The sequence below is a fragment of the Lynx rufus genome, unplaced genomic scaffold (genome assembly GCF_022079265.1).
Source record: "Lynx rufus isolate CCGP_SWC_20201006 ecotype Redwood Valley unplaced genomic scaffold, mLynRuf1.p SCAF_1, whole genome shotgun sequence".
NCBI classification, from domain to species: domain Eukaryota; kingdom Metazoa; phylum Chordata; class Mammalia; order Carnivora; family Felidae; genus Lynx; species Lynx rufus.
The window spans coordinates 79,234,653-79,261,160 of NW_025814823.1; the positions used below are offsets into that span (position 1 = coordinate 79,234,653).

General features: G+C 42.8%; 1 protein-coding gene across 1 annotated transcript in view; it reads left to right on the top strand.

Moving 5' to 3' along the window:
- MYO16 (myosin XVI) overlaps positions 1-26,508 on the top strand; it is a 467,181-nt gene that overhangs the window by 292,015 nt on the left and 148,658 nt on the right. The window contains exons 22-23 of the mRNA XM_047086088.1: positions 3,348-3,500; positions 7,051-7,251. Of these exons, the coding sequence (XP_046942044.1) occupies positions 3,348-3,500; positions 7,051-7,251 (354 nt within the window). The remainder of the gene's footprint in view (positions 1-3,347; positions 3,501-7,050; positions 7,252-26,508) is intronic.

Here is a 26,508-nt window from a genome sequence, read left to right on the forward strand (position 1 = left end):
AGGGTAAGAAAGGCACAGATCTTGGTCGGCTGGTGGCAGTTTTGATGGAGGACAGCAAGCGGAAGGGTGTGCTAGGCTGTGTCAGCACCAAGGAAGGAAATATTTTTCATTCGGCCTTTAAATAATGAGTTCCATCTCTCCCTTTGCCAACGATAATGTGCTAACCTGATAAGTCTGTGTCCAAACATGTAACGTGAGATGTCTTATGCGGTATGTTGTCACCCCAAGTGACTGTGGTTGTAATTTTTTTTATATACATTCAGAGAATTGATGGGTGACATTGAGGCTTTATCTAAGATACTTGTACTTTACAAAGAACTTCCAACCTCGCGTGTATCTCAGGGACTCCAGCTGTCAAGGCACAGAGAGAAGAAGTCCTAGCAACTACTGGCCAAATCAGACAGAAGGGAGAAAACTCGAGAAATCCCGGAGACCACGGCAGGGGTAGCGGGAGGAAGAAGACGATGCAAAGGTCAAGTCTAAGTTTAAACAAATGGTCTCAGTTCTTTAGGTTTCGAAGTAATTTCAACACAGCAGCGATGCGGCATGGTTATTTTCCTTTTAACCTACATCTTGTTTTGTAGTAGAATGCAATGGGAAAGCTTTTTCAGTCTAAAGACACTCATTTGATGGGCAAGTTTACAAAAACGGTTTTTTGTTTTTACTGTGAAGTCAGAGCTGCAAGAACAGCGACTGGAAATGAGGGCAATAGTCCGGGACCATCGTTTTCTGGCCCAGAGTTAATAGGAATTGCTTTTGTTATTCTCCGAGTGTCAATGCATGGCATTTAGATCTTATTGTTAATGTAATTATTATTAGTTAAACATTTTATTTGGTATAATTCTGTGTCGATTATTCTCCCCCTGGTACATTTCTAACAAAACGTCGATGTACATTCATCATTGAAGTAATTGGACTGGATTAGGTCTGAGCCTCCCCATTTTCAGCTCTCCAAACACACTTGGGTCAGCCTAGCCCCATGCCTTCAGTCCTGTCACCATGTCACTGTCCCTAAAGACATTTGAGCTGTGTCTACTCGTGAAATTCTGGTCTTGGTAAGAAGTAAGGAATGGAACCCGGCAGCAAACCATTGGTCTCAGGACAAACTGTGTGTTCTGACCAATGCCCTGTACTGATTGGTGTGTTTCCTCCCTGAAACCTCTTCCTCTGAGATTCCATGTCCATAGAATCCCTTAAACTCCCAGCCTCCCCAATAGCTGGATTTGTGAGAAAACGGCTTTTTCTTTTCTATGTTCATGTTGTTGTTGTTGTTGTTCTTCTTCTTCTTTTTGTTTGGGAGAGAGAGAGAGAGAGAGAGAGAGAGAGAGAGAGGAAGCAATAGAGCATGAGTCAAGGAGAGGTAGAGAGAGAGGGAGAGAGAGAATCTTAAGCAGGCTCCATTCTCAGTATGGCGCTCAACTCGGGACTCGATCTCATGGCCATGTGATCATGACCTGAGCTGAAATCAAGAGTTGGATGCTCAACCAACTGAGCCACCCAGGCACCCCTATTCTCAGGTTATTCTTAATTCATGAATACCCACACCTTTATCTGCATGTGTAGACACCCATATGGAGAATTAAAGAAATCTTGGTGTTGGTCATTTGCAGAGGAGGCTTGGCCTGCTGATAGGAAGGAAGCTGAAACATAAGGGTTGTTCTTATATGTCTAGGAGAGAAGCCATGAGCTCCCAGTTGAGGGACAGGAATGTTTAGGAGGAGTTCCCACTTAGCAGGTGTTATGATGATACCATACTTGCAGAAGAATGTGGATATGTGGAAAGAGGGACATAGGGTGGTCTTTCTTTTCTCCAGTGACTGTTTCAGTCTCTATGGCCTACAAAATCTTTGACATTTTCACTATATAACTATAGCACATTCATAGTAAATATAATCCTAGATATTATTTCCTTTGAAGATGAGATCTGATTTTCTTTTACTTTTTAACTTTTAAAATTTTTTAATGTTTACTTATTTTTGAGAGAGAGAGAGAGAGAGAGAGAACAAGCAGGGGAGGGCAGAGAGAGAGAGAGAGGGAGACACAGAATCTGAAGCAGGCTCCAGGCTCTGAGCGGTCAGCACAGAGCCTGATATGGGACTCAAACTCTTGAATCACAAGACCATGACCTGAACCAAAGTTGGATGCTCAGCCGACTGAGCCACCCAGGCACCCCTGATTTTCTTTTAAAAGTTTTTTTTCCCAGTTACTTTGATTTATGTAAATTGTTCATCTGTCGTTATTTTCAATGACTTACTCAATTCTAAATAGTTCTAGTGATTTCTGGATTTTATCTGATGTAATATAATTGCTCGCATGCACATGGTCTGCGAGACTAAATGAGCTCATGAAGGATGTGAGTGTAGACAGAGAAGACTGAGCCCTGGGCCACTCCAGGTAGAGGTAGAAAAGGAGATAGAGAAGCAGTAGCCCAGGGGGCAGGAGGCCACGAGCCTGTAGTGTCCTGGAAGAGAGCAGAGGCAGAGGAATCCCTGTGAGATATCACTGGAAGGTCAAGGAAAATGAACACCAAGAATTGAACATTGGATTTTGGAATGCTCACGTGGTTCTGGTAGTGTTCTGGTGGAACGCTGGGGGCAAAAGTTTATCGGAGTAGCTTCAACAGTGGGGTGGGGGGGTGCTGGAGAAGAATTTGTGATAATAAGGAAAGACAACTCTTTGGAGGTTTTCTTGTTATAAAAGAAAGCAGAGAAGTGACAGGATAGCCTAGAGAGGAAGTAAGCCTTCATTTTTGTAAGATTTGGGGTATTTTGTGTCTTTTTAGTACTTAAGATAATTTTTCAGATTAAGAAGTAACATATTTGTTTCTCGATGGACAGAAGAATTGACAATTGGAGGAGTATAAAAAACTTTCTGATAAAGAAAATAGTTTTGGCAACAATGCGTAGAGAAGTTCTTCTTTCTGAAGGAGACTCACGTTCTCTTGCCCATCGTGGGTACGGAACAGAAGTGAGGAGGCAGGAGATGTTGTTCCCCTCTCTGGGCTTTCATGGTAAATCCAACTTTTATCCTCAGTTGTTGACTAGAGGCAATTGGATTTTTTTTTAAATACTCAAATATAGCCCCCCAACTTGTTAGTGTTGTACATTACACTTCTTGTGGTTTTTAATGTATTCAAAATGGAATGATCAGACCATATGAAGTCAACAATATGAAGTGAAACTTTCTGCTTTGGCTTCTCAAGCCGTACCCTAATGCTTTATTGCAATAGACTGATTGGTGTGGAACGTTCGTGAGTCAATATGCCACCGATCTGAAATGGTCACAGAAGGAGTGGATCTGCATGGCCATACTTATCTTGTGAATTGTTTTCTTCTTCCCCACAATAGCTTTGTGTCAACATGACCAATGAGAAGATGCACCACTATATCAATGAAGTGCTTTTTCTACACGAGCAAACAGAATGTGTACAAGAGGGAGTTGCCATGGAAACAGCTTATTCTCCTGGTAACCAGACTGGAGTTTTGGATTTTTTTTTCCAGGTATTCACATAATATAATTAGATACTTTACAGGATTCAAATATGCTAGAGACAAAGAATTTTCTTTCAGTGGGCCTTATTTTTGAGATCTCTTTGTATATGAGGCTTCATTGTATTTATGATTTTTCAGTCAAATGAGGAGCACAAGTTAGCTTTTTCTGAAGAGGCATTTGAAGGATTCTCAATTCATTGAAAGGACTGTAAATACCAGATTGTATTGTTATGAAGATATTCAGCCTTGGTTATGTCACCAAAACTCTCCTGTGGCACAGTTACAAATGCCCAATGTGCAAAATTAGTATTTTATAAAACAATACTAAGGCTAACGAGATCATGAAACAAATTCAATAGAATATTTTCAGCTTATCTTCAAAGATTCTAAATTAAAATATGGAAAAACATTGGAAGAAAAAATATATATCCACATAACCTCAGGATCTACGCAGGTGTGGATCTTTGCCTAACAAAAATCTACCATATCTTACCTACTAATATAAGAAGATATTATATACATCTATAAATAATATCTCTAAGACACTCAAACGTTGTTGAAAACTGACACCATTCAGCTATTGGAGAGCACAGAATGTGATTTTCTACTCTTTATTTGTATAAACGGAGACTTACAAATTTATACATCTGCCTAATATGTAAAATATTCTCGTTTCTATTACCAACCTGTCAACATTTTTTTTTAATTATAGAAGAAGCCCTCTTCTTCCAGAAAGCCCTCCCTCATCATGACACATAAAGTATATAACTTCTGTATGTAAGGTTAAAGAATGTCCTCAAAGTGACAGTAACATGTAGTGAACCAGGTATGGGAAGCTGCAGGTACCTGCCACCCTCCTTCTCGCTTCTGTATCCTTGACTGCTAACCAGTGGTCAGCAGAATGACGTTAATTCTGTCTCTTTGACGACCATCCTTGAGATTTCACCTTGGAGTGATTATAATAGGAGAACCCTCATCAGTATGAGGGGGAAATGAGAAGGGACATTTCTGACTGCTACTTCTCTTTGATGCCCATAAAAATGAAAAGACATAGCAAGTATAGGGTGAAACTTGGGTGTCTGTGTGGCACCCAAATACGCAGGTCTGTGTGGCAGACAAGCAAACCCTACAATAATACCAAGGAAGCTTATTGTTTCCTTCTTAGTACCCATAATCCTCTACTGCTCACAAATATCTGAAATATTTGCACAGACCATATTCATATTTCAACAAACATGTATTTGTCTTGTATCCAGGAATCGTGGGGGTAGATCCAGATTCTTACCCAACGCTCCACGAGTCAGGTGCATTTTACCACACTGTCCATGCTTGACACCTTCTGTTGTTGAGGCAAAATGGCGTATCCTTCAGGAGAACAGTTCAGTCTCTCCTGAACCCTCACTGCTGAAGGAATTGAGGGTCGTTTTTAGGACTTTTTCTCCATGTTCTATTTTCTTCTTTAGACACTCGAGCAAGTTTCCAAGTCTGCAAGTTTGTTTACCAACATTCTTTCATGGTTTTATATTAAACGTTCAGAAAACATAACACATACACATTTTGAAATTTCTGGCGACAATACAAATTGTCTTGGTATCCAATCATCTTATCCTTGGAAAATATCATCTTGCTTTTGAAATAGAGTGGTCTGGCTCTTTGGGAATTGATCACTTCCCTTGGGGCCTTGACTCTGAGTTGCTGAAACACCCATTAAAGCTTTAAATTCTAGCCTCCAAAGAGAAGGTCTGTCACTGGCCCTGAAATATGCATGCACTTGCAACATCCTTAACTAGTCCATTTACACTCCCACTGTGTGTCCGTATGGACTCGTGGCGGGGGTTGGGAGTGGGGAACAAGGAGGGGAGCGTAACAGCACGTGGAGGGGAATCATGGCGTGATGCTCAGAAGCATAGGTAAAACAGCAGCTTCTGATCTTACATATCAACATCTTACTCTTCAGCAAATAAATTGAAATGGAGAATCTCTGATCTTCTTAGTACATCCCGGGCAGGACCAATCCTCTGCCAACTCCACGTTGACTTTTCTTTTAGGGTGTCTATCCATCCACTTTGCGTACCTGTGTATTTTTGTCATCTTGGGGCTCTTGCTGGGGTCGCTGGCTCTCTGAGAATCTTGTCATGTACCACACAGTGGACTTCCTTCTCCAAATCTCCTCATCAAATACATTTTTCTGTTGGTAACAAGTCTCTCAAGGTGTTAGTGACCCAGGGGGTTCGCCTTCCTAGTTCCTTCCCAGGCCTCTTTCTCAATCAGTTCTTTCTCTCCTCCTTTCCCAGGGAAGCTATCTATCTCCTTGTTCCAGAGATGGTGCTTTAGTTGCCAAAGGGTTCCCGAAGGGTTCCCCCTGGTGTGTGAGCCCCCACCGAGCCTCCTTATGGCTGCCACTTCCAAACTTTCTTCTCTAGGTGGCCTTGGAAGGATCTCAACTTTTGCAGCCCTCAGATATCTATATATAGTTTTTACATTTCCTTTACCATGAACAGACAACTCCAAGAAGCTTAGGACAACTAAACTATTCCAGCTACAAAAAAATGGCTTTCTGTTGGCCAAATCAATAGCATCACGAAAGGCCTGTGATGCTATGGTTTGGTGACCTCAGGTAAAAACTCAAACTGAATCGCTAGAGGGGTCAGTATTGATCCCTTCACTTCCTGGGAAGAATTATTTTTGTGGTATTCACGTTTCCAAGAGCACACTGAGTTGATGTGAAGAATTAAAATATATGACAGAATAAGGTAAATAAACAACATAAATTGCCTTGTTTTTAAAGGTCGATTTGACACGTGAACAGAAAACTCTCCTAGGAAAGAAAAGATAAACAGCACAGCCCAGGGTAAAAGTTCTTCACCTGATGTGTAAACCATGTGGGCACAACGGTGTTCTGTTGTGCAGGGAACAAACTGTTAGGGCTTAAGAAGTTCTTTCAAGCAGCCTTTTCCTTCACGTGAGATTAATTTTAAGTGGTTGCTTGGGCATGACTTTAGCTTCCTTGTTTGACAGCTACGAGCTATCAGACTTCTAATTTGAATTTTACGAGGTACAGCTTCCATATTTACTTTTTCTAGGTCTTGATATTATAGTCACTTCTAGTTCCTGCTGAATAGGAGTTTTCTACAATTTTTATGACTCAACATGATTGTAGGTTCTGTTTCTGGATAAGTTACCTGACCCCACCATAAATATAAAGTGGTGGATATGGGGTATAGGTCAAGAAAAAATACCTCTCCTTTAGTTAGTAATTTTATGTTTCTTATTGAGATGAGAAATACTTTTTAATAACTTCAGTGTTTTAAGGACATTATAACACACTTTTTAATTTATTTATTCAGTATCAATCAATTATTAATCAATCAATACTGTTTAGGGCCTACATTACATCAAGAGTTCTGTTAGGCGTCAGGGTTACAATAGTGAGCAAACACAAGTGTGTATTAAAAGTTTATATGAACGTAATGAAAATCCAAACAAGCGTACGTGAACAATAACAAAATCATAAAATTGAGTAAAAGACAAAACATAACTATCTCTTCTTGATTTCCAGAAGCCATCTGGATTTCTCTCTTTATTGGATGAAGAAAGTCAAATGATGTGGTCGATGGAACCAAATCTTCCCAAGAAGCTACAAAGTCTCCTAGAATCTTCAAACACAAATGCAGTCTATTCTCCCATGAAGGATGGGAATGGTAACGTTGCGCTCAAAGATCGGGGTGCAGCGTTCAGAGTCACGCACTATGCAGGAAGGGTAAGTCGAGTGGAGGAACGATGTTATCACATGCGGTAATGGACCAAACGTCTTGAGGACAAGCTTTAAAATTTTAGATATTTTAGAGTTTATTATTTCAAGGAATGAAAGTTGGGTGAACAACCCACACAGTTTTACTCTTCTAAGCTATTTTATTTTAACCTGATGAGGACGTTGCGTCTTCAGAATGTGGGTGATAAAGCAGGCAGTCAGATCCTTCCGTAATGTTCCCCAGATTGTAACATAATGTGAGCACAAGGGCCTTGGATTCAATACAGAGAGGTCTGCTCTGAACTGTGGGATCCTTTCATTATCCAAACAAACATTGGTTTTCTGAGTTGATTTATCTTCAATATAGTTTTTAGCATTGTATTATTTTTCTTAAAGCACGCATCACCCTGAGTAAAGAAAGATGCCCTCACGCTCTTCTCTCTTAAACACCTTCAAGGACCTCCTCCTACCTGTCTAGAAACCCCCCCCCCTTAGGCTGGGCTAATATCCCAGGCTTCTCTGAGCTGATGCCAGTCATTTGAGCCATGGCTTATCCGTCACAACCCCCCTGTGCAAAACCTCTGTTCAGTTGACTTTCTCCAATCCACTCACTGTTTCCTCCGCGTGCTTCCCGGCTTACACTCCTTCTGCTCAAGCTTGAACTATCCTCCTTGTCTTCTTCACAAGGTCACATTGTAGCCACCTTTTGAAACTTAAATCAACTTCCCCTTACCTCTCATCCAGCCCCCATCTGTGGTTACTATTTCAGTAACCACAGTGTATTTCTGATCATTTCAGCCAGTGTTTTCACTGAGATGCTACTATGTGCCAAACCCAGAGTATTAGAGAACCAAAGACGAACAAACCATATTCCTTGCCCCCAAACATCTTAGTCTCCATAAATAAGGAGAAGGTAAAGTAACCAATAATTATGATAGAATTTGCTTATAACAACCCTGGTAACAGTAACAACGTTCTGCATTACCCTGGAGGAGGAAGTAATCATTTGGCTCCCAAAGAAAGTGCAGAAATATTTCCCGGAGGAGGGAATATGTGACCCAGGCCTTCGGGGATGAGTTACAGTTCAGTAAGGATAACAGGAAGGAGGAGTGCAGTGGAGACACAGACTTTCGAAGGAGGATGACAGGTGTGTCCCCCCAGGATTCGGTGGCAGAGGGGCAGAACCCACTGTAGCGCTCAAGTGGAAAATAATGTGGTGTAGGAAAACAGTTGTCATGAGACTCTCAGTGGGACCTTGAGGAATGACTCAAAACCCCAGCACAGGACGGGCCTTCCAGCATGGCCGTGACCTCGTCTTCAATCAGGAAGCTTCCAGCTAAACTGAGAACCTGCTGCTATGGGAACTGACTCTCAGTTCCTGCTACCGCCGACACCAGTCAAGTGCCCGTCCTATGGCACTTGAACGTGAAGAATCCGGTGACCCAGGGACCGGGCCTGGAGATCTCCACGCTCCGATATGCTCATCGGGCACAACAGAGAGGAAGCATGAGCCCCAGCACGTCTACTTTCTGAGTCTGTTGGAACCGTGCTGTGCCAGGCCGGGGGAGGCTAACGAGCAATCAGACACTAGCTGCAAAGAAGTCTGGGAATTTTCCCGCCTTCTAATGTGTGCAGTACAAGAAGGAAGCTATTCCCGAGAGTGCCGGGGGCCATTCTGCCATGTCCACACACGCTGCATTTGGGAAATGGTATAAGAAGTGCAGTTAAGTCTGTAGAGATTGGCCGCTTTTAGCCAAATCATGAAAAAACATGCATGTACTTCTCAGGACTCTGTCCTCTTGGCAGTGTTAACTCCCCAGATACTTTCAGACAGCGTGGGGGATGAAGAAAGGACAACAGAGGACACAGTACGCGACAGATTTTGGGGGGAAAGGAAGGGGGCTATGGAAACACTCAAGCAAGGACCGCATTCGGATGATAGCAGAGGCACACACAGGTGGTGTTCTCTAGGGGACAGCGGGATGCCGACTGACAAGATGTCCAAAGCAGGAGAGGAGCCATCGCTTGAAGTGACAGAGGTCTCTCCCCCCACTGATGCACGGACAGTTCTAGTGCCGACCACTAGAGGAAACCCTGGGGAATCAAGGGGCAGCCTGGAAGGAAAGCTATTCAGGGCAGATGTTTCGAATTTGAGGTTTTTAATAGCAATGTCAATAGGATGCAACAAATAAAATAAAAGGGGTTGGCTGTTTTTAGAAACCTAGGCATAGTTTTGGAAATGTGTATCTTGAAAATTTCACTCAAGAAGAGTATGGAAAAGAAGAAACGTAGTAGGAAAGAGAATCCTGAAGACCGAGAGAAAAGGAGGGGGAATGGGGTCAGCAAGAAATAGACCTGAACAGGCCAGGTGGGCCAGGAGCACCCTGGGGGGACGTTGTAGCAGCATGGCAAGGTGTGATGAACCGAGATTTTACACACACACACACACACACACACACACACACACACACATACACATATTCCAAGAGTGTTATTAACTTATTCACTATCTTTTATATTTGAGAGAGTTAGCCTTTAAAATTTATTTTATTTTTTTGGAGAGAGAAAGAGTGCGTGTATGCATGCACACAGGCACAAGCAGGGAAGGGGCAGGTGGAGAGAGAGAATCCCAAGCAGGATCCTTGCTCGGTGTGGAGCTTGACTCAGGGCTTGATCCCACAACACAGGGATCATGACCTGGGCTGAAATCAAATGTTGGATACTCAACCGACTGAGCCACCCAGGCGGCCCTAATTTTTTTTTTTTTTAGAACAGTAGCAATCTTCTAGTCCCGTATTTGAATTCTCTAATATATATTTTCTTCATATCTAGCATTTATTGCATTCATAAGCTTTAAATTAAATGCTACAATAAGATATAACTAGTGATTTTGGAAAATTATTTTCCTGTTTTCTTCCAAGTGTCATGGAACCTATCTTAAGTCAGTCTATACCTGACCAGCCTCCTAAGTCTGTATGTATAGAATCTTGGAGATGTATTAGATTGTTTGATAAACACCAACTGCATTAGACTGAACAAGATCAGGCTTTGGAATAATATTTTGTTAATTATTTTATGTTTGCCTCTAAATATTATTCTACAAGCTCTTAATAGAATTTCAGTTTCAATTGTGTTTTAAAAATTGGGGGAACAAACAATGAATAGTTTGAGCAAGTACAGTTATTTCATTGAGCTCTGATAGCAATAAAGCAAAGCAGAGCAAATCAATCGATTAGCCGCCACAGGGCCGAGCCCTGTGGAATCATGAATTTTTCTGTAAAAGTGCCTTTATGTTTTAAGCAGGATTTTCCACAATTGGAGTCAATTTTGTGGTTTTATAAAAATCTCTCATTTCACTGAGATCTCCTAATGAGTCTTAGCCCAAGGACTCCCTAAGGACTTGTTCACATGTTGCAGTATAGATTATATGTAATTTGTGGCAATATGTCAAGCCATATGCCATTCTAATCATCAGATGTAGCTACATATACTTAATTTTGAGCTATTGCATTTTCAAAAAAAGCAGCATATTCCACATTTTATAAATCAAGAGACGTCGCAAAGAGCTCATTGGTTTAGAGACCGTATGCAAGGTCTGTTTTGGACGGTAGTATGAGCGTTCCTAAGTAGCCCTTTGGTGATCAAGCTGACCCCAAGGAAGAGCTCAATGGTTCTGGGGTCTTGAATTTCTTTGTGGCCTCTTCTCTGGCCAGATGGGTGGGCTAGAGCATCTCTCCCATCACCACCTGCCCTTCCATGACTGGTTTACCTGGTTTTGTTAGTGGAAACTTGCCCCTCACGAGAAGGATGATCATTAAGGCTGGTAATGATATTGACCTCTAGCCCCCCAAGGTGGACTCACCCATCTGACTGTTCTACTTTTAAGTACAAGATGCTGCCATGTTTCTGAATCTTGTCTGGAGCAGAGGCTCATAGGTCCTTTTAGAAATGTTGAAGAAACACTATTTGAATTATAGCTGAAGATCTTTCCTAAACACATTTGAATTTTTCATTACTCATAGGAGCCTGGTGTATTTTCCAATCTCCATTACAGAAATATTTTAAAGTAAATGGGAAGAGGTTGCGCATGAAATATTAACAGGGTCTCATTAAGGAGCATGAATCTGAATTAAAGAAGGCAGAGGGGTTTTTTGTTGTTATTTGTTTTAGCAAATTTTAAATCATATATGGATTAGCTGTTTTAGGAATTGCTCTTGAATTTCCACTGGTGATTTAAATGATGGATAAGCATTAAATCCAGAAGTGTGTCTAATTTTATTAGCTTTTAAAATTAAGAATCTTGAAAGAAAGAAGAATTATGATTTGGAAGAAGACATTGGCTCTCAGGAAATTTGAATTTCCATTAAGGTGATTCTGAACTAACTCTAATGGGAAATAGTATTTTGAAGGTCCTAAATTTTAATGTAAGAAAAGTGAATAGATTAGGAGATACTAAAGCAATCTGAAGTAATAAAAATTAAATTAATGAAAATACAGGTCAAAGTAATAGTTATAAAATGTATGATACCTGCCTATCTGACCTTTGTTGTCTGCTCATAAGGCCTCTGTCTGAAAGTTGTTTATTGTGATAATTTATTGTATGACAAAGTGATTGTCTTTGGGTCCCAGATAAGTGTCCTATTATGTGAGTGGCCTGGTTTATACAAATCAAGTTGGTGATACTGTTCTTGCCTGAGATGATGTGTCTGCGTTTCAGCCTCCTTCTCTTCCTTAAATATTGTAGTGGGCTGAACAGCAGCCCCCAAAAGATATGGCCATGTGCTCATCCCTAGGATCTGTGAATGGAATCTTATTTGGAAAAAAAGATCTTTGCTTATGTAATGAAATACAGGATCTTGAGGTGAGGAAATTAACCTGGATTATCTGGGGGAACTCTAAGTCCAAGGACAAGTATGCTTATGAGGCAGAGAGACTTGAGAGAGGAAAGGAGGCCATGTAGATGTGGAGGCAGGGAATGGAGAGTTGCCAGCACAGGGCCGGGAACTTCAGGGCCATCAGAAGCTAGAAAAGGTGGAATTTCTTTACCACATTTGATTCATTTGAAAGTGAGCCCTACCTTTCTCCACCTCTCTTTTTGCTCATGCGGTTTTCTTCACCTGAGATGCCCCTTTCCTATCTTTCCAAACCTTATCCGTCTTAGGAGCAAGTTCTTAGCCTAATCCAGATGTCATTGATCTCTCCCTTCCCTAATCGATAGTGATGTCTGATGCTTGCGTAGCATTTTCTGATGATAACGTGCTCCTGAGACATTATCACCACAACCTCGTGTATAAACATTGCTGTGTCAGTTTTCGAGGTAAGTAAGCCTTGGTGAAGTTCAGAGGTTCATCAAGGGTTGAACAGCTTTGCATGAGTCTCCTGGGGTTTCTTTAGCAAAGTCCTACACGCCGGGTGGCCTGACACAGCAGAAATTGATCCCCACTGTTCCAGAGGCCAGAATCCAAAATCAAGGGTCAGCAGGGTTGGCTCCTTTGGCAGGGTCCAAGAGAAATATGTTCCAGGCTTCTCTCCTGGCTTCTGGTGGTTGCCAGCAGTCAACAGGGCTTGGCTTGTAGACACAACTCCCAATCTCTGCCTCTGTCTTCACGTGGCTTCCTCTCCTCTTCTTTAAAGATGCCAGGTGTTGGATTTAGGGCCCACCCCATCTTATGATGTAATCATACCTTTGAAAGACCTTATTTCCAATCAAGGTCACATTGTGGGGTTCTGGATGGACACAGGTCTTGAGGGTGCACGACTCAACCCACCATGGGGTGGGGGTCACAACACCGTATTTCACTTCCCATTTCCAGGACCACGTGTTTCCCCATCTCCACCATGGTGTGTATGAATTTCTTAAAGTGTTCGTTGTCTGTAGTCATAGAATCCATGTGGTGTGGTAGAGAAGATACCCAAGATACATGGGGACTCTGTGGCCAGGACTTTGAGGAGGACAGACACTGACCCTCAGCTGCCACATTCACAAAGTTTGTAATTAAAGAGAATATCACTGTTAATCTCATAAACCTGTTCTGAAGGTCACGTGTTGGGCAAGAAATCAATGCATGTGTGATTACTTTGAGATGTTGCATCAAACATGAGTCATATTTCCCCACCAATAGCTGAAGGTCTCCCCGTGAAAGAGTGCCACTGTATTTAGCAGAATTTTGAACTCCTCAATAACAGATAATGAAGAGAAAATATTTCCTGGATCTTCTCATCAACTGGGTATATTTTCAGATGAGACTATTAGGAGCCCAACTGACTGGCTCAAATAAAGTGAATAAAATGTCTTTCAGTGGTTAAAAAGTACATTTGTTAATTTTTATATCTTAGTAATGTACTCGGTGCATAAAGCAATGTTTTGCAAGTCATGTTAGATTATTTATTTTTATTTATTATAGTGTAATTAGTATCACTTCAGCAGATGATAGGGAAAAATGTAACCAAAATTCTATTATGGTATTTTCTTGCTCTTCCTACCGTGCTTGAAAAACTTTAGTGGCAAGTAAGTGCAGAAATAGAGCTATTACTCTATCTGTGAAAATTGTAGTAGAAGAGAAAACTTTTAGATAATGTTTTTTAATTTGTTTAATGTTTATTTTATTTTTTAGTTTTTTTTTTAATGTTTATTTACTTTTGACAGAGAGACAGAGCATGGGCGGGGGAGGGGCAGAGAGAGAGGGAGACACAGAACCCGAAGCAGGCTCCAGGCTCTGAGCTGTCAGCACAGAGCCCGACGTGGGCCTTGAACCCAAGAACCATGAGATCGTGACCTGAGCTGAAGTCGGATGCTTAACCAGCTGAGCCCCTAGATAATGTTTTCACTTACATTAATGCGACATCCTGTTTTTCACCAAATATACAGGTTATTTTCATAAGTAGCTCTACCTTGATCTCAGAATTTTTGTAAAAAATTATGTTCTTTATCATTTAGCTTTATGACTAATATTTTAATGGAGCAAAGAGGCATGTGAAGTTTTACTGCAGATGTTAGAAGATCCTTTCCATATTATCTGCCTTAAGAAAATTAAAGCATTCTCTGCAACTTGTATGCTACATATTATATGATGTAATTTTATGACAGATTGAAAATGTATTGCCCCCTTATATAATGTGCTGGCAGATGTGTCTTTCTGTGGGTAGATTTTGATTATTTTCATCCGGATTCTTTTTCCATCCCCTAAACTGCATCCCTGCAGGTAAAATTGTAATCCCAGACACGTAGACCTTGATCATTAGTGTTCGTGTCACTGATTTCTACAGTCCTTTATGAGAAGCTTTATGAGAACCATATTACTAAAACATTGCTGATAGAAGTGATGTGAGGGAATGATGTTACTGATTTGTGGCCAGTCTATAAAGCATCTGAGTGTTTTCTTTTTTTTCCTTCTCCTTGAAGAAGAGCTACCCCTGTCATTGAATAAACTAAAGTTGAAATGTATCAGGTAAATGGATGCTGTTACTCAGATCTCTGGGAAGTCAAGATCTTTGTCTCAGGGACACTGCAGGAGACTCCAGGTGCTGGAGTGGTGACAGCCAGCCTCCTCGCCCTTAGACATATTTACGTAACATGTATGCAGAGGAAATCTTAGCCTGTTCGATTTTCCCATTCCACCTGTACCAGGAACACCTTCTGTAGCTTGTCAGCTGGCCTTCACCCCAGAGATTTGTGGGAGACACAATGTGCCCCAGAAGGCTCGGAAAGTGAACCTTTAAATCAAAAGAAAAAGGAGGTGAACTAATCAATAGGGAGCCATCCATTCATCTCCCTTTCTTTTCTCCAGGCAGAATCCCCAGACATAACAATGAAATCTGTCTGGTCCAAGCCAAACTGGTGCTATTGAAGGATATTTGACAAAGATATCTTGACCGACACAGGATGAACGTAATTTACATCTGTGTTTGTTCACCTCTGGGGCAGCCTTGTGGAAAAATAAAAATTAACTCCACAAGACTCCTGGTGCTCTGTTGCTCGTATCAGTTTTGCCTTCGGCATAAATTTTTGTAGGAGACATGATAAACGTTTCCTGATCCAGGGTTTTGTCTGGAAGAGAAAATGCAGGATCTCATTTAGGGAATCTTACTGTTTCTTCAAAGATTTAATAGGTTTTGCTATCTTCCTGGACTGACAGAAAGTTATAAATAAGTAACTTTAGGTTTCCTAGACTATTGATGTCTAATCATTAGTTGATTGTTTTTTTTTTTTTCCTTGAAAGAAACCATTGAGGCTTATTTGTAAGTTTCAGGTACAGAAATTTCAAGGCAATGTCTATATTCAGATTCCAGATAAGGACCCTTAACAATTATACTATGTGCTCCTAACTTTCTTTATTAGTATTTATGACTTAAAGTCAATCAGAATGTAAGCAAGCATTACTGTTAGAGAGAATCACTTAATGGAAAAGTAAAAAACAGAAGCCTCTGCCTATAAATATTGATGGCCATAGAGAGATCAATTTACCGCTACACGTGAAATCGAGACTCTTTTCAGCAAACCTCAGATAGAAAGCTGAAACCACACATGAGAAATTATCAGACCCATTTGTATCTGCCTGAAGATGATCTTTACTTTCTTTTCCTAAAACCCAATCTTTACGTCCATTCTGATGTGACGTACTGGATTCAAGAGTATATTCCAAAGTTGCACATTTTTGTCACTTGGTAATCCCAACCATGTCTTCTCTGCAAATTATATTTTGCATCATGTAAATAACATGGTAGAGAAAGGGATTGTAAATTTGAGAAGTGGATTTGCTTGCATTCCGCAAATACCAGTGTTTCCCAGGAGAGTATTTTCTGTCTCCTTCTAGGACTTTATACACCCTCATGATTCAGTGTCGTGCATGAGGTGACTCCCGAAACTCCCGTCTGTTTGTCTGCGGGCTTCACGCCTGCGTATGTGCGAGTTAGGACCTCTCCTTGGCTGGCGTCTTCAGTTGAGCCGATCCAGAAACGACTGCACTAGATTCCCTAGCCACCTCCCACACCCCCCTCCCTCTCAACCCACTTCAAAAACATAACACAGTAAAACTGATTTTCCATATTTGCCTCACTTGTCAACTCATGGTAAAATCAGAAGCCCATTTAATTGCCAAATACAGAGCCCCCCCGCCCCTGTCTCCGCTGCTCACTCTAGAATCCAAATGTGGATCCAAATCCCTTCTTGCTCCAGTACCCTGGTTCACGGCCACGTACGTACCCACTGCCCCCGTCCCCTGCCACCGACTGATGGAAGACGCTCTAGTTTACCAATAAAGCACTGAATGAGGAGTTTTCCTTAAAAGTGGGTTCACGGCTGCTATTTCGTTCCTCTCTCTGTTCCTCTGGTGGCACTCTTCAGAGCTAAATGTGGTTCCTCTTCTTCCGCGTGTTAATAACAGACAGCCTCGTGGCAGTGACGGCTGCTCGTCCTCATCAGCTTTTCCTAAACCGGTGTTGTAAGCCTTTTCACCACCGAGCTGATGTCTCTCTGCTGGAAGAAGAAAGTCTGCTTTTCCTTTAAAAAACCAGATCTTCCCAGGGGCGCCTGGGTGGCGCAGTCGGTTAAGCGTCCGACTTCAGCCAGGTCACGATCTCGCGGTCCGTGAGTTCGAGCCCCACGTCGGGCTCTGGGCTGATGGCTCAGAGCCTGGAGCCTGTTTCCGATCCTGTGTCTCCCTCTCTCTCTGCCCCTCCCCCGTTCATGCTCTGTCTCTCTCTGTCCCAAAAATAAATAAACGTTGAAAAAAAATTTAAAAAAAAAAAAAAAAAAAAAAACAGATCTTCCCGATCATTCTACCACTCTTGCTCTTCCTGTACCTCGTAGTTGAGCACACGCAACTCGGGATGTAATCGGATTCCATGTGATGTCTGGCTCAGGCCACATTTGAAAATATGTTCAGCAGAAACGGTCTTTTCCTTGGAAGCAGATAAAAACCCAGGCAGCTCCAGGGAGATTTCTGGTCTCTGTCCAGTAACAGGACGCCCTTCACTGGCTTTCACTGGCACCCACAGACCAGGTTCAGTAACGCAGAACTGGTAGTCCTTTTTAGTTATCGTAATCAGAAAGGTTAGGCCCCTCCAGCCTCGGCCACAGAGGACGGTTTGTGCAGTGGCCGCCACGGGAGTCCTGTCTTGTCTCCTTCCTTGTGCTGTGTGGTCTCCTACCATCACCACACCTTTCAGGGTTCAGGGCTGGCCCTGCCCCCGTGCTTTCACGTGTCTCTGAGACGCTCGGCCGCTGGGGACCTCTGACACCCTCCCCGGGCACTAGGTGCTGCTGAGCCCTTGGGCTGCCTGCCCCCACCTGGCCCTGCTCTCTGGTGTTCATTCACACAGGCTGTCTGCCCTGGGCTCCATGATTTCCAGCCCCAGCTCGCGTCCCCTTGGCCAGGATGTCACGTGACTTGGGCTTATGGACCACATGTCCTTTGTAGATCATCAGAAATATAATTTGTTTGGGGTGCCTGGGTGGCTCAGTTGGTTAAGCGTCCGACTTTGGCTCAGGTCATGATCCCGCACTTTGTGGGTTTGAGCCCCGCATTGGAACTGGCCCCAGTGAACATTAAATTGAATAAAGAAGGAACTGATTTTCAGAGAAGCTGCCGTGCCTGCAGCGAAGGATCCGTGCGTCCCATAAGTGTGTTTTAGGTCGGCGGGTAGAAACTAGAGTGAGAAGTCTTCTTTAGGACCCTGGGTCCGTCCCCCCGCTTCTGCTGTAGCACGCTCTTTTTATTCTCATTTCCCCAAACTGCCAGCATGGGCTGGGGCTTCCGTCGGGTACCACGACAATCAGTTGAAAAGCACCGAGTTCTCTCACTACCGTCTCAGATAAAAATAATTGAAACTCCTGTCTCTGGAGCTCACAGCTGTTTACAAAATGCTAACTATCCTAAGTGGGGGGCGGGGGGGAGGGGAAAGGTTGGCATTGCATATAATTATAGTGTAAGTCTCGTTTTCAACTGATCGGCAATTTTAAAATATGCCAATATCTACCGGAGTCACTGTTCTATATCTAAAATGCCCAGGAAACACTTCTCTGCAAACGCCATCCCTGGGCCCCCTTGCTCGTTGTCGGCATCACATGGAGATTCCCAGAGCAGCCTAGGCCACTGATCCCCGGAGCCGTGATTCTCCTACTAGAAGGTGCACCAGAAATCAACTGGGAGCGAGTGAGAAATGCAGGTTCCTTGGTTCCACTCCCACAAGTGATGAGTAAAGAGGCCCGGGAGGGAGTCTAAAGTATGTGGTGTGTATTCAGCCCCAGAGAATGTCCTCCTGTGGGCAATCTGCGAAGCATGTTTGCAGAGACACTGGGGGTATTAGTGCATGGTAGGTGCTCAGGAGCCCTCCTACCTTTGGCTTCGGGTTCCTTGGCGATTTCACCAAGCAATGAGCCTGGCAGCCTTCAGTCAGGAAGAGAGTGCATGTGGTTGGCGTTTCCTAAGTCTTCTTTGTGGACCCAGGAAACGAGGTAGCTGGATGAGGCGTGATTCGTAGCCATGGTGAAAGCTTTATTCTTTTACATATATAGCTAACGTAATTTGTCTCTTAATTGTGTGTAGTGTAGTGCCGGAGTGTTACAGCAAGTACTTTCCAGAGAGCGGCGCACGGCCCCTGCTCCCTGGTTCCCACCGCACCCCCTCCTTCAGCCCCCCACACCGAAGCATTTGCAGGAGCCTTGCTGACTGCTGAAACAGAAGCAAAATGCTAGGTCTTCCGGAGTCGTTTCATTGAGTGGACTCCTTCCGAAGGAGATCTTTAAAGACGTGACAGCTTCCTTAAAGATTTGTATTGGGCCGTATGCATATAAATGTCTCTATTACATGCATGAGGGACGCCGCCACTTAAAGCATGAATCCTATCTCCCAATCCTTAAGAGGAAAAAAAAAATAAAGTCGGAGGTCCAGTTATGTAAAGACAGAGGGGAAAAAGGAAAAAAAAAATGTATTTGAAAGGGTAGACTGGCCTCTATCTTTTGCTACTTTGATGTTTTTTCTCTTTTCATCCCCGAATAATAAACCAGCAAGGAAAGGAAAGGCACGGCTGAGAGACAGCCACCCATCCTGAGTGACCTAGAAAGGCCTCTGCCTCCCACCTGCTTTCTGCGGCCCCCGCAGCACCTGTCCATCAGTCCCTCCGCCTCGGGGACACAGCTGAGAGGGCAGACCTTGATCTGTCCTTGTGACATCACAATCTCACAAAGCCATGTGTGATTTCCAGGACATATTGAGTCTTTCCTTGGTCGTTTCCCTCTCATAGACATTTCTCTGTCTATTTAACCAGGCTTGGAGACTCACCTCCCTTTGGATTCTGGGAGCCAGGGGTGTTTGTCCCACTAAGATCTTCCGGTTTCTGTGGTTTCTCTTCTATGCACTTGTTGCCCCTCTGCCTCCTAGAGGCCCAGATGCCCAGCTGTACGTGGCTGACGTGCTCCGCACACTCTTGCTTTGTTTGGAAGCAATTCCTTTGTGAAGTGATACGTGGATTCTGGCTGACGAAATTACAGCTACGGGATGGACAGCCCACTGAGCAGATAACATCCAAGACTCATGAGTTTTTCTCAGGTCAATATGGTAAAAAGTTCTGGAACGGGTCTGAGAAGAAGGTACAGGTGATCGTTAGAAGCAGGTATGGGGGGTGTTGACTAGAAAACCATAGATATGGTGCAAAGCTAAGTGCAAACAACCTCTTTCACCTGTCTTCAAAATCACCTTGAGAGAGCCAGACAGAGATGGAGAAGGACGCGGAGAGAGGTTGACATTACCGTCCGTGTTCTATAGACGAGAAGTCGTGAAGGCCCAGCGTCTTGACCTGCTTACCCTCCAGGCGTCATGACTTGTGGAAGCTGGAACTCAGGAGGCATGCTGTCCTGGAAGAATGCGGCTTTCTCCCCTGCAGCGTGCCAGGCATCGGGCCTGAGCACCAGACTGGCCGTTGGCAGCTGGAGGAGCTGGAGAGTTTGCTAAAGGGAAAGGCGGGATGGGTGCCAAGGGAGGGATTTGCCAGCAGTGTGGCCGAAAGGAGGACGGTGCAAAGAAAATGTGTCACATGTGGGAGGATCTTGCTGGATGAGGGGGACATCTTCCTGTAGACGGTGAAGATTGATCGGGGATCTCCTTGGGCAAAGTGCACGTCTTTCTGCAACATGGTGAGGATTGATAGGGGATCTCATCAGGTGAGGTGGACGTCTTCCTGTAGACGGTGAGGATTGATCAGGGATCTCGTTGGATGAGGTGAACGTCTTCCTGTAGACGGTGAGGATTGATTGGAGATCTCATCGGGTGAGATGGATGTCTTCCTGCAGATGGTGAATACCGATTGGTGATCTTGTTGGGCAAGGTGGACATCTTCCTGTAGAAGGTGAAGATTGATCAGGGATCTCCTTGGGCAAAGTGCACGTCTTCCTGCAAGATGGTGAGGGTTGATAGGGGATCTCATCAGGTGAGGTGGACGTCTTCCTGTAGACGGTGAGGATTGATCAGGGATCTCGTTAGATGAAGTAAACATCTTCCTGTAGACAGTGAGGATTGATCGGGGATCTCGTTGGATGAGGTGAACGTCTTCCTGTAGATGGTGAGGATTGATCGGGATCTCATCAGGTGAGGTGGACGTCTTCCTGTAGACGGTGAGGATTGATCAGAGATATTGTTGGATGACGTGGATGTCTTCCTGTAGACGGTGAGGATTGATCAGGGATCTCGTTGGATGAGGTGAACGTCTTCCTGTAGACGGTGAGGATTGATTGGAGATCTCATCGGGTGAGATGGATGTCTTCCTGCAGATGGTGAATACCGACTGGTGATCTTGTTGGGCGAGGTGGACATCTTCCTGTAGACGGTGAGGATTGGTCAGAGATACTGTTGGATGACATGGATGTCTTCCTGCACATGGTGAGGATTGATTAGGATCCGATGTGAGTGATCACTGTTCTTATATTCCATTTGTTCTCAAAATTAACTTCACATTCTCACGTCCATTTAGGACAAAAGTAAAGTAAATGTGTGTTGTTTTAGTCTCGATTATATAGTTTTCATTGTGACCACCTTGTTTTCTTCGATTTTTTTAAAGCAAAAACACACACAGCCATTTAGTTACATTTGTTAAAATACAGTTTCCTTGTAGGGCATGCAATTCTGAGGTGGCTAAGCATAGGTCAGATGTTAGTATTGTGCTAAGTTTCTGAATTTGTGTTATCCCCCCACCTCCCTACTGGAGGGGCATGTCAGAGGAGGCCTTGTCGGGGGCCGGGACTTTCGCCACCACCCAGAGCTAACCTGGCCACAGCTCCCCTCTCCCAAACCTGCTTGGTGGAGCCCACGTAGGAAGCAGTGAAGGGGCATGCCAGCCCCTCCCACCTGCTCACCCTGAAGACAAGGAGAGAGGACGAGGAGCACAGGAGAGCAGAGCACCTCTCTGCCCAGCAGTGACGAGAGTGCCCTCCTCTTCTTTGTCAGAGGTGGTTGAATGGAGAGCCTGACTTCTCCCACGTGGCAGCAACAAGGCTGTTGAGTGGCATGAGAGGAAGCCAGCTGAAACAGAAGTTTAAGCTGGAGACTTTGACGCCCTGCTCTGGACACGTGCCCGGACATCTACGTAGGATCTCCGCAAGGACAGAGAAGAACTCAGCAGCACAGTCAGCCAACAGGCTCTACTCGTTTACAGAACATTTACGACGATGAGAGCAGCACCTGCCTGCTTTTTAAGTTCCAACAGAACACGTATCAAGAAAGACCACACGCAGGGTCGTAAATAAAAAAATAAAGAAGTTCAGAAAGAATGGACTTATATAGAGTGGGCTTACCTCCCACGACGGAACCAAACTAAAAAACCAATACCAGAAAGATGCCACGAGAATTTCCAAATACTTGGAAGCCAAACAGTGCCCTTCTGTATAATCCATGGATCAAAAAGGAAGTCTCCAGGTAATGGAAAAAGATGTGCTGAACTGAATGAAAATGAGAATATGGACTACGTACCGACTGTGTGAGACACGGCAGGAACATTGCCGAGAGGAAAATTTATATCACTAAAGGCGCATGTGAGAGAAGAGGAAAGTCTTAGTGATCTAAGCTCCTACCTCAAGAACCTGGAGAAGTGAGAGCAAAGTAAACCCAAAGCAAGCAAAGAGAAGGCAGTAACAAGACCAGGGATCGATGAAATTGAAACAAGTTAAAGGAAATCAATGAAACAAAGAGCTGGTTGTCTGAAGATAACCAAAATAATGGCAAGCCTGTAGAAAGAATGACAAAGAAAAAGGAGAAAAGACACAAGGTGCAATGTATCAGAAATGTCACCACACACCCTGCAGACATCAGAAAGATCAGAAGGGATAGACACCCAACGGTCACAAACGACTTAGATGAAATGGACCAATTTCTCAAAAAAACACAAACCACCTCAGTTGACCCAATGCAAGAGATCACTGAATGTCCCCATAAGCATCAAGGAAATGAATTTGTAATTTAAATCTTCCCCAAAGGAAAGTTCGAATCCTTGGTGGTTTCACAGGAGAATTCTACCAAACGTTTAAAGGAAAATTAACAGTAACTACATAGTCTTATCTAGAAAATAGAAGAGAGAGCACTTCTAAGTTCATCTTATGAAGCTAGTAGTGCCCAGTACTAAACCCAGACAAAGACAGTACACACAACAACACTAACACCCACACAGACACAGGAAACTGAAGACCAGTATCCCTCATGAACACATATGCAAAAAGACTATTATTATTAACAACTGCAATGTAACAACGTATGAAAAGAATGATCCACTGTGAATAATTTGTTTCTTTTTCTGGAGATGCAAAGCTGGTCTGATATTTGAAATCCGTCAAGATAACCCACCATGTTAATAGGCTAAACAAGAGAAGAGTCACATGATCATATCAATTTGATGCAGAAAAAGCATTTGGCAATTCAGCATTCATTCATGATAAAAACACTCAGAAAATAGGGATAGAGGACACACAACCTCAATCTGATAAAGAGCATCTACGAATGTCCTACAGTTAACATAGTATTTGATGGTGAAAAGCTGAGTGTTTTGCTCACAAGATCAGAAAGAAGGGAGGGATGCCCGTTCTCACCACTGTTATTAAACACAATGCTGGAAGTCCTAGCAAGTGCAGTAAGGCAAGAAATGAAAGAAAAGGCAGATATATTGGAAAGGAAGAAATAACTCTGTCCCTCTTTATAGATGATGTGATTGTCTGTGTATGAAATCCCAAGGAATCTACTAAAAAAGGAAAAAAGCCTCATAGAACCGATAAGTGAGTTCAGCAAGGTCACAGGATACAACATAAACACAAAATAATCAATTGTACTTTTATATTCTAATAAAGAGCACTGAAATTAAAAATACAATAACAGTTACAATCGCTCATTAAAAAATGTGAAGAGGTATAAATGTAACAAAGCATGCAGACGATATGTTTGCTGAAACCCACAAAACACTGATGAAAGAACCCAGAGAGCTGCATAGAAGGAGGCGCATCATGTTCACGGCTTAGAAGACAGCATGGGCAGTAGTCTTACATAGTAACATACATAGTATGTAAGTTATATAGTAGTCAACATAGTAACCCTTCTCTCCAAATCGCAACTCAGGTTTAATGCAATGCCGATCAAAATCATAGCAAAAATTTGTCAAGGCATAGAGATAGAGATAGGCAGTGTTTTTCTGAAGTTTATATGGAATGGTGACTAAATTAGAATAGGTTACACAATTTTTATAAGGAATAATTGGGGAAGAATTCATCCATTTAATTTAGTGTCTTATTATAAAACTTCAGTAATCAAGACAGTGGTGGGGGGATTGACACACAGATCAATGGAACAGAGTAAAGGGCCCAGAAGCAGACTCATACCAACATGTTCAACAGATTTGGGGGAGGTAAGTGTGCCATAAATGGGCAGCACGCGGGATCTGTGCGCTGAGGTAAATGTCCTGCATTAATGTCATTGCATTAATGCCACTACCCTGGTTGTGATAGTTCTGCAAGATGTCACCATTGGAGGAAACTGGGTGAGAGGTGTACAGGATCTGTCTGTTTTATTTCTTACAACCGCATGGGGATCTGCAAGTATCTCAAAATTAAAAGCTTAAGTCAGAAATATTTTAAGCTGTTGGTAGCAGGTTATACATGGACGTAATAAATGGGCACGAGTGGGTATCATTTATTTAGATTTTCAGATTGCCTTTGACAAAGCCAATACTAAATGTCACTGATGTAAAGAAATTGTCATGGTTAAGAGACCAAATTTGGAATCTGGTTGTATTTTATTGTTGAGATTAAAAAAAAAAAATTAAACCCTCACCTATGTGTTTGTTGGGTGTGTATACTTCTTGGATCCCTCCACTGAAAACTAGAAACATTGAGTCCCCCCCAATAATGTGCTGCTAATCACCTCCAGGGTTCAAGAGGGAGTCTCATTTGATTTTCTCCTCAAGTATGCAAGGGCTTCTTGAGGAAGTATTTGGTTCCAGATTTGGGACCCAGAAAAAAATATTGTTTAGAACGATGTGTTAACACTCCAGTAATGCCAATTTTATGTTATGTGTTCTCAGTCATTTGCATTATTATATTGTGATGATAAAGGAATATGCTGTTGTGGGAAGTGTCTAATACTTGTGTTGAGCTGTACACGGAAACCCTGTCCATATGGTGGTCAACCAACCCTAGTCAGACGCTCTCAGACTTGGAGTGCCCTTCAGAGTATTATTTCATACACGAAGAAAGACCCTGAGAGTGACATCGTCACAAAATAATTAGCACAAAGTAATTCAAGATTTGCTAATGTTACACAAAGTATGAAGTTGTGCTAAACCCCACGCTTCCTACGAGCATCAGCCTGCCCTCGATGAGCATTTATTTGTACTTGGATGTGTGTACTAGATGTTGTTTTCCAGGGAACTTGACCAACTGGAGTCTCCCAAATGAGAAGTTTTGAACTTTAGTTTTAACAGGAGGCCTTTAGCTTTTTCTCCATGTATCCACGTCCCGGGGCCATTTGTGAAAACTTTCCAGAGCACGTGATCTTGTGAAAATGAAAGACTCAACAGCACAATCTTGAATGAAATGAACAGCACAGTTGGTCATAATATAACACAACCTTTTTGTTCATTTCACCAAATATTTACTAAATGTGCCCCATGCTGGATCGTAGGGTAGTTCTATTTTTAACTTAAAATTTTTTTTTTAATATTTATTTTTGAGAGAGACATAGAGAGACAGAGCGTGAGCGGGGCAGGGGCAGAGAGAGACACAGAATCTGAAGCAGGCTCCAGGCTCTGAGCTGTCAGCACAGAGCCTGACGTGGGGCTTGAACTCATGAACCGTGAGATCATGACCTGAACTTAATCAACTGAGCCACCCAGGCACCCTTATCTTTAACTTTTTGAGGAGCTTCCATACTGTTTTCCAGAGTGACTGCATCCGTTTGCATTCCCACCAACGATGCAAAAGAGATCCTCTTTCTCTGTATCCTCGCCAACATCTGTTGTTGCCTGAGTTGTTAATTTTAGCCATTCTCACAGGTGTGAGGTCGTATCTTATCATAGTTTTGATTTGTATTTCCCTGATGGTCCGTGATGTTGAGCATCTTTTCACGTGTCTGTTGGCCATCTGGATGTCTTCTTTGGAAAAATGTCTATTCATGTCTTCTGCCCATTTGTTAACTGAATTGTTTATTATTTGGATGTTGAGTTTGAAAAATTATTTATACATTTTGGATACTAACCCCTTATCAGATATATCATTTGAAAATATCTTCTCAAATCTTGCCATTTGCAATGACATGGATGGAGCTAGAGTGTATTATGCTAAGTGAAATAGATCAGTCAGAGAAAGACAAATATCCTATGATTTCACTCATCTGTGGAATTTAAGAAACAAAACAGACGAACGTAGGGGGAGGAAGAGAAAAAAAGAGAGGGAGGCAAACCATAAGAAACTATTAACTGTAGAGAACAAACCGAAGGTTGCCGGAGGGAAGGTGGGTGGGGGATGGGCTAGATGGGGGATGGGCACCAAGGAGGGCACCTGTTGGGTGAGCACTGGGTGTCGTATGGAAGTGATGAATCACTGATGAATTGATGAATCACTTCTACTCCGGAAACCGATACTACACTGTATGTTAACTAATGTGAATTTAAATAAAAACTTGAAACAAAAACAAATGAATAAATGTGCCCAATCGACAGGGCATTTTGCTAAGTATGGGGGGCAGACAGAGCTGAACAGTCTGTAGTAACTACCCTCAAGGTACGGCAGGAATTTTACTG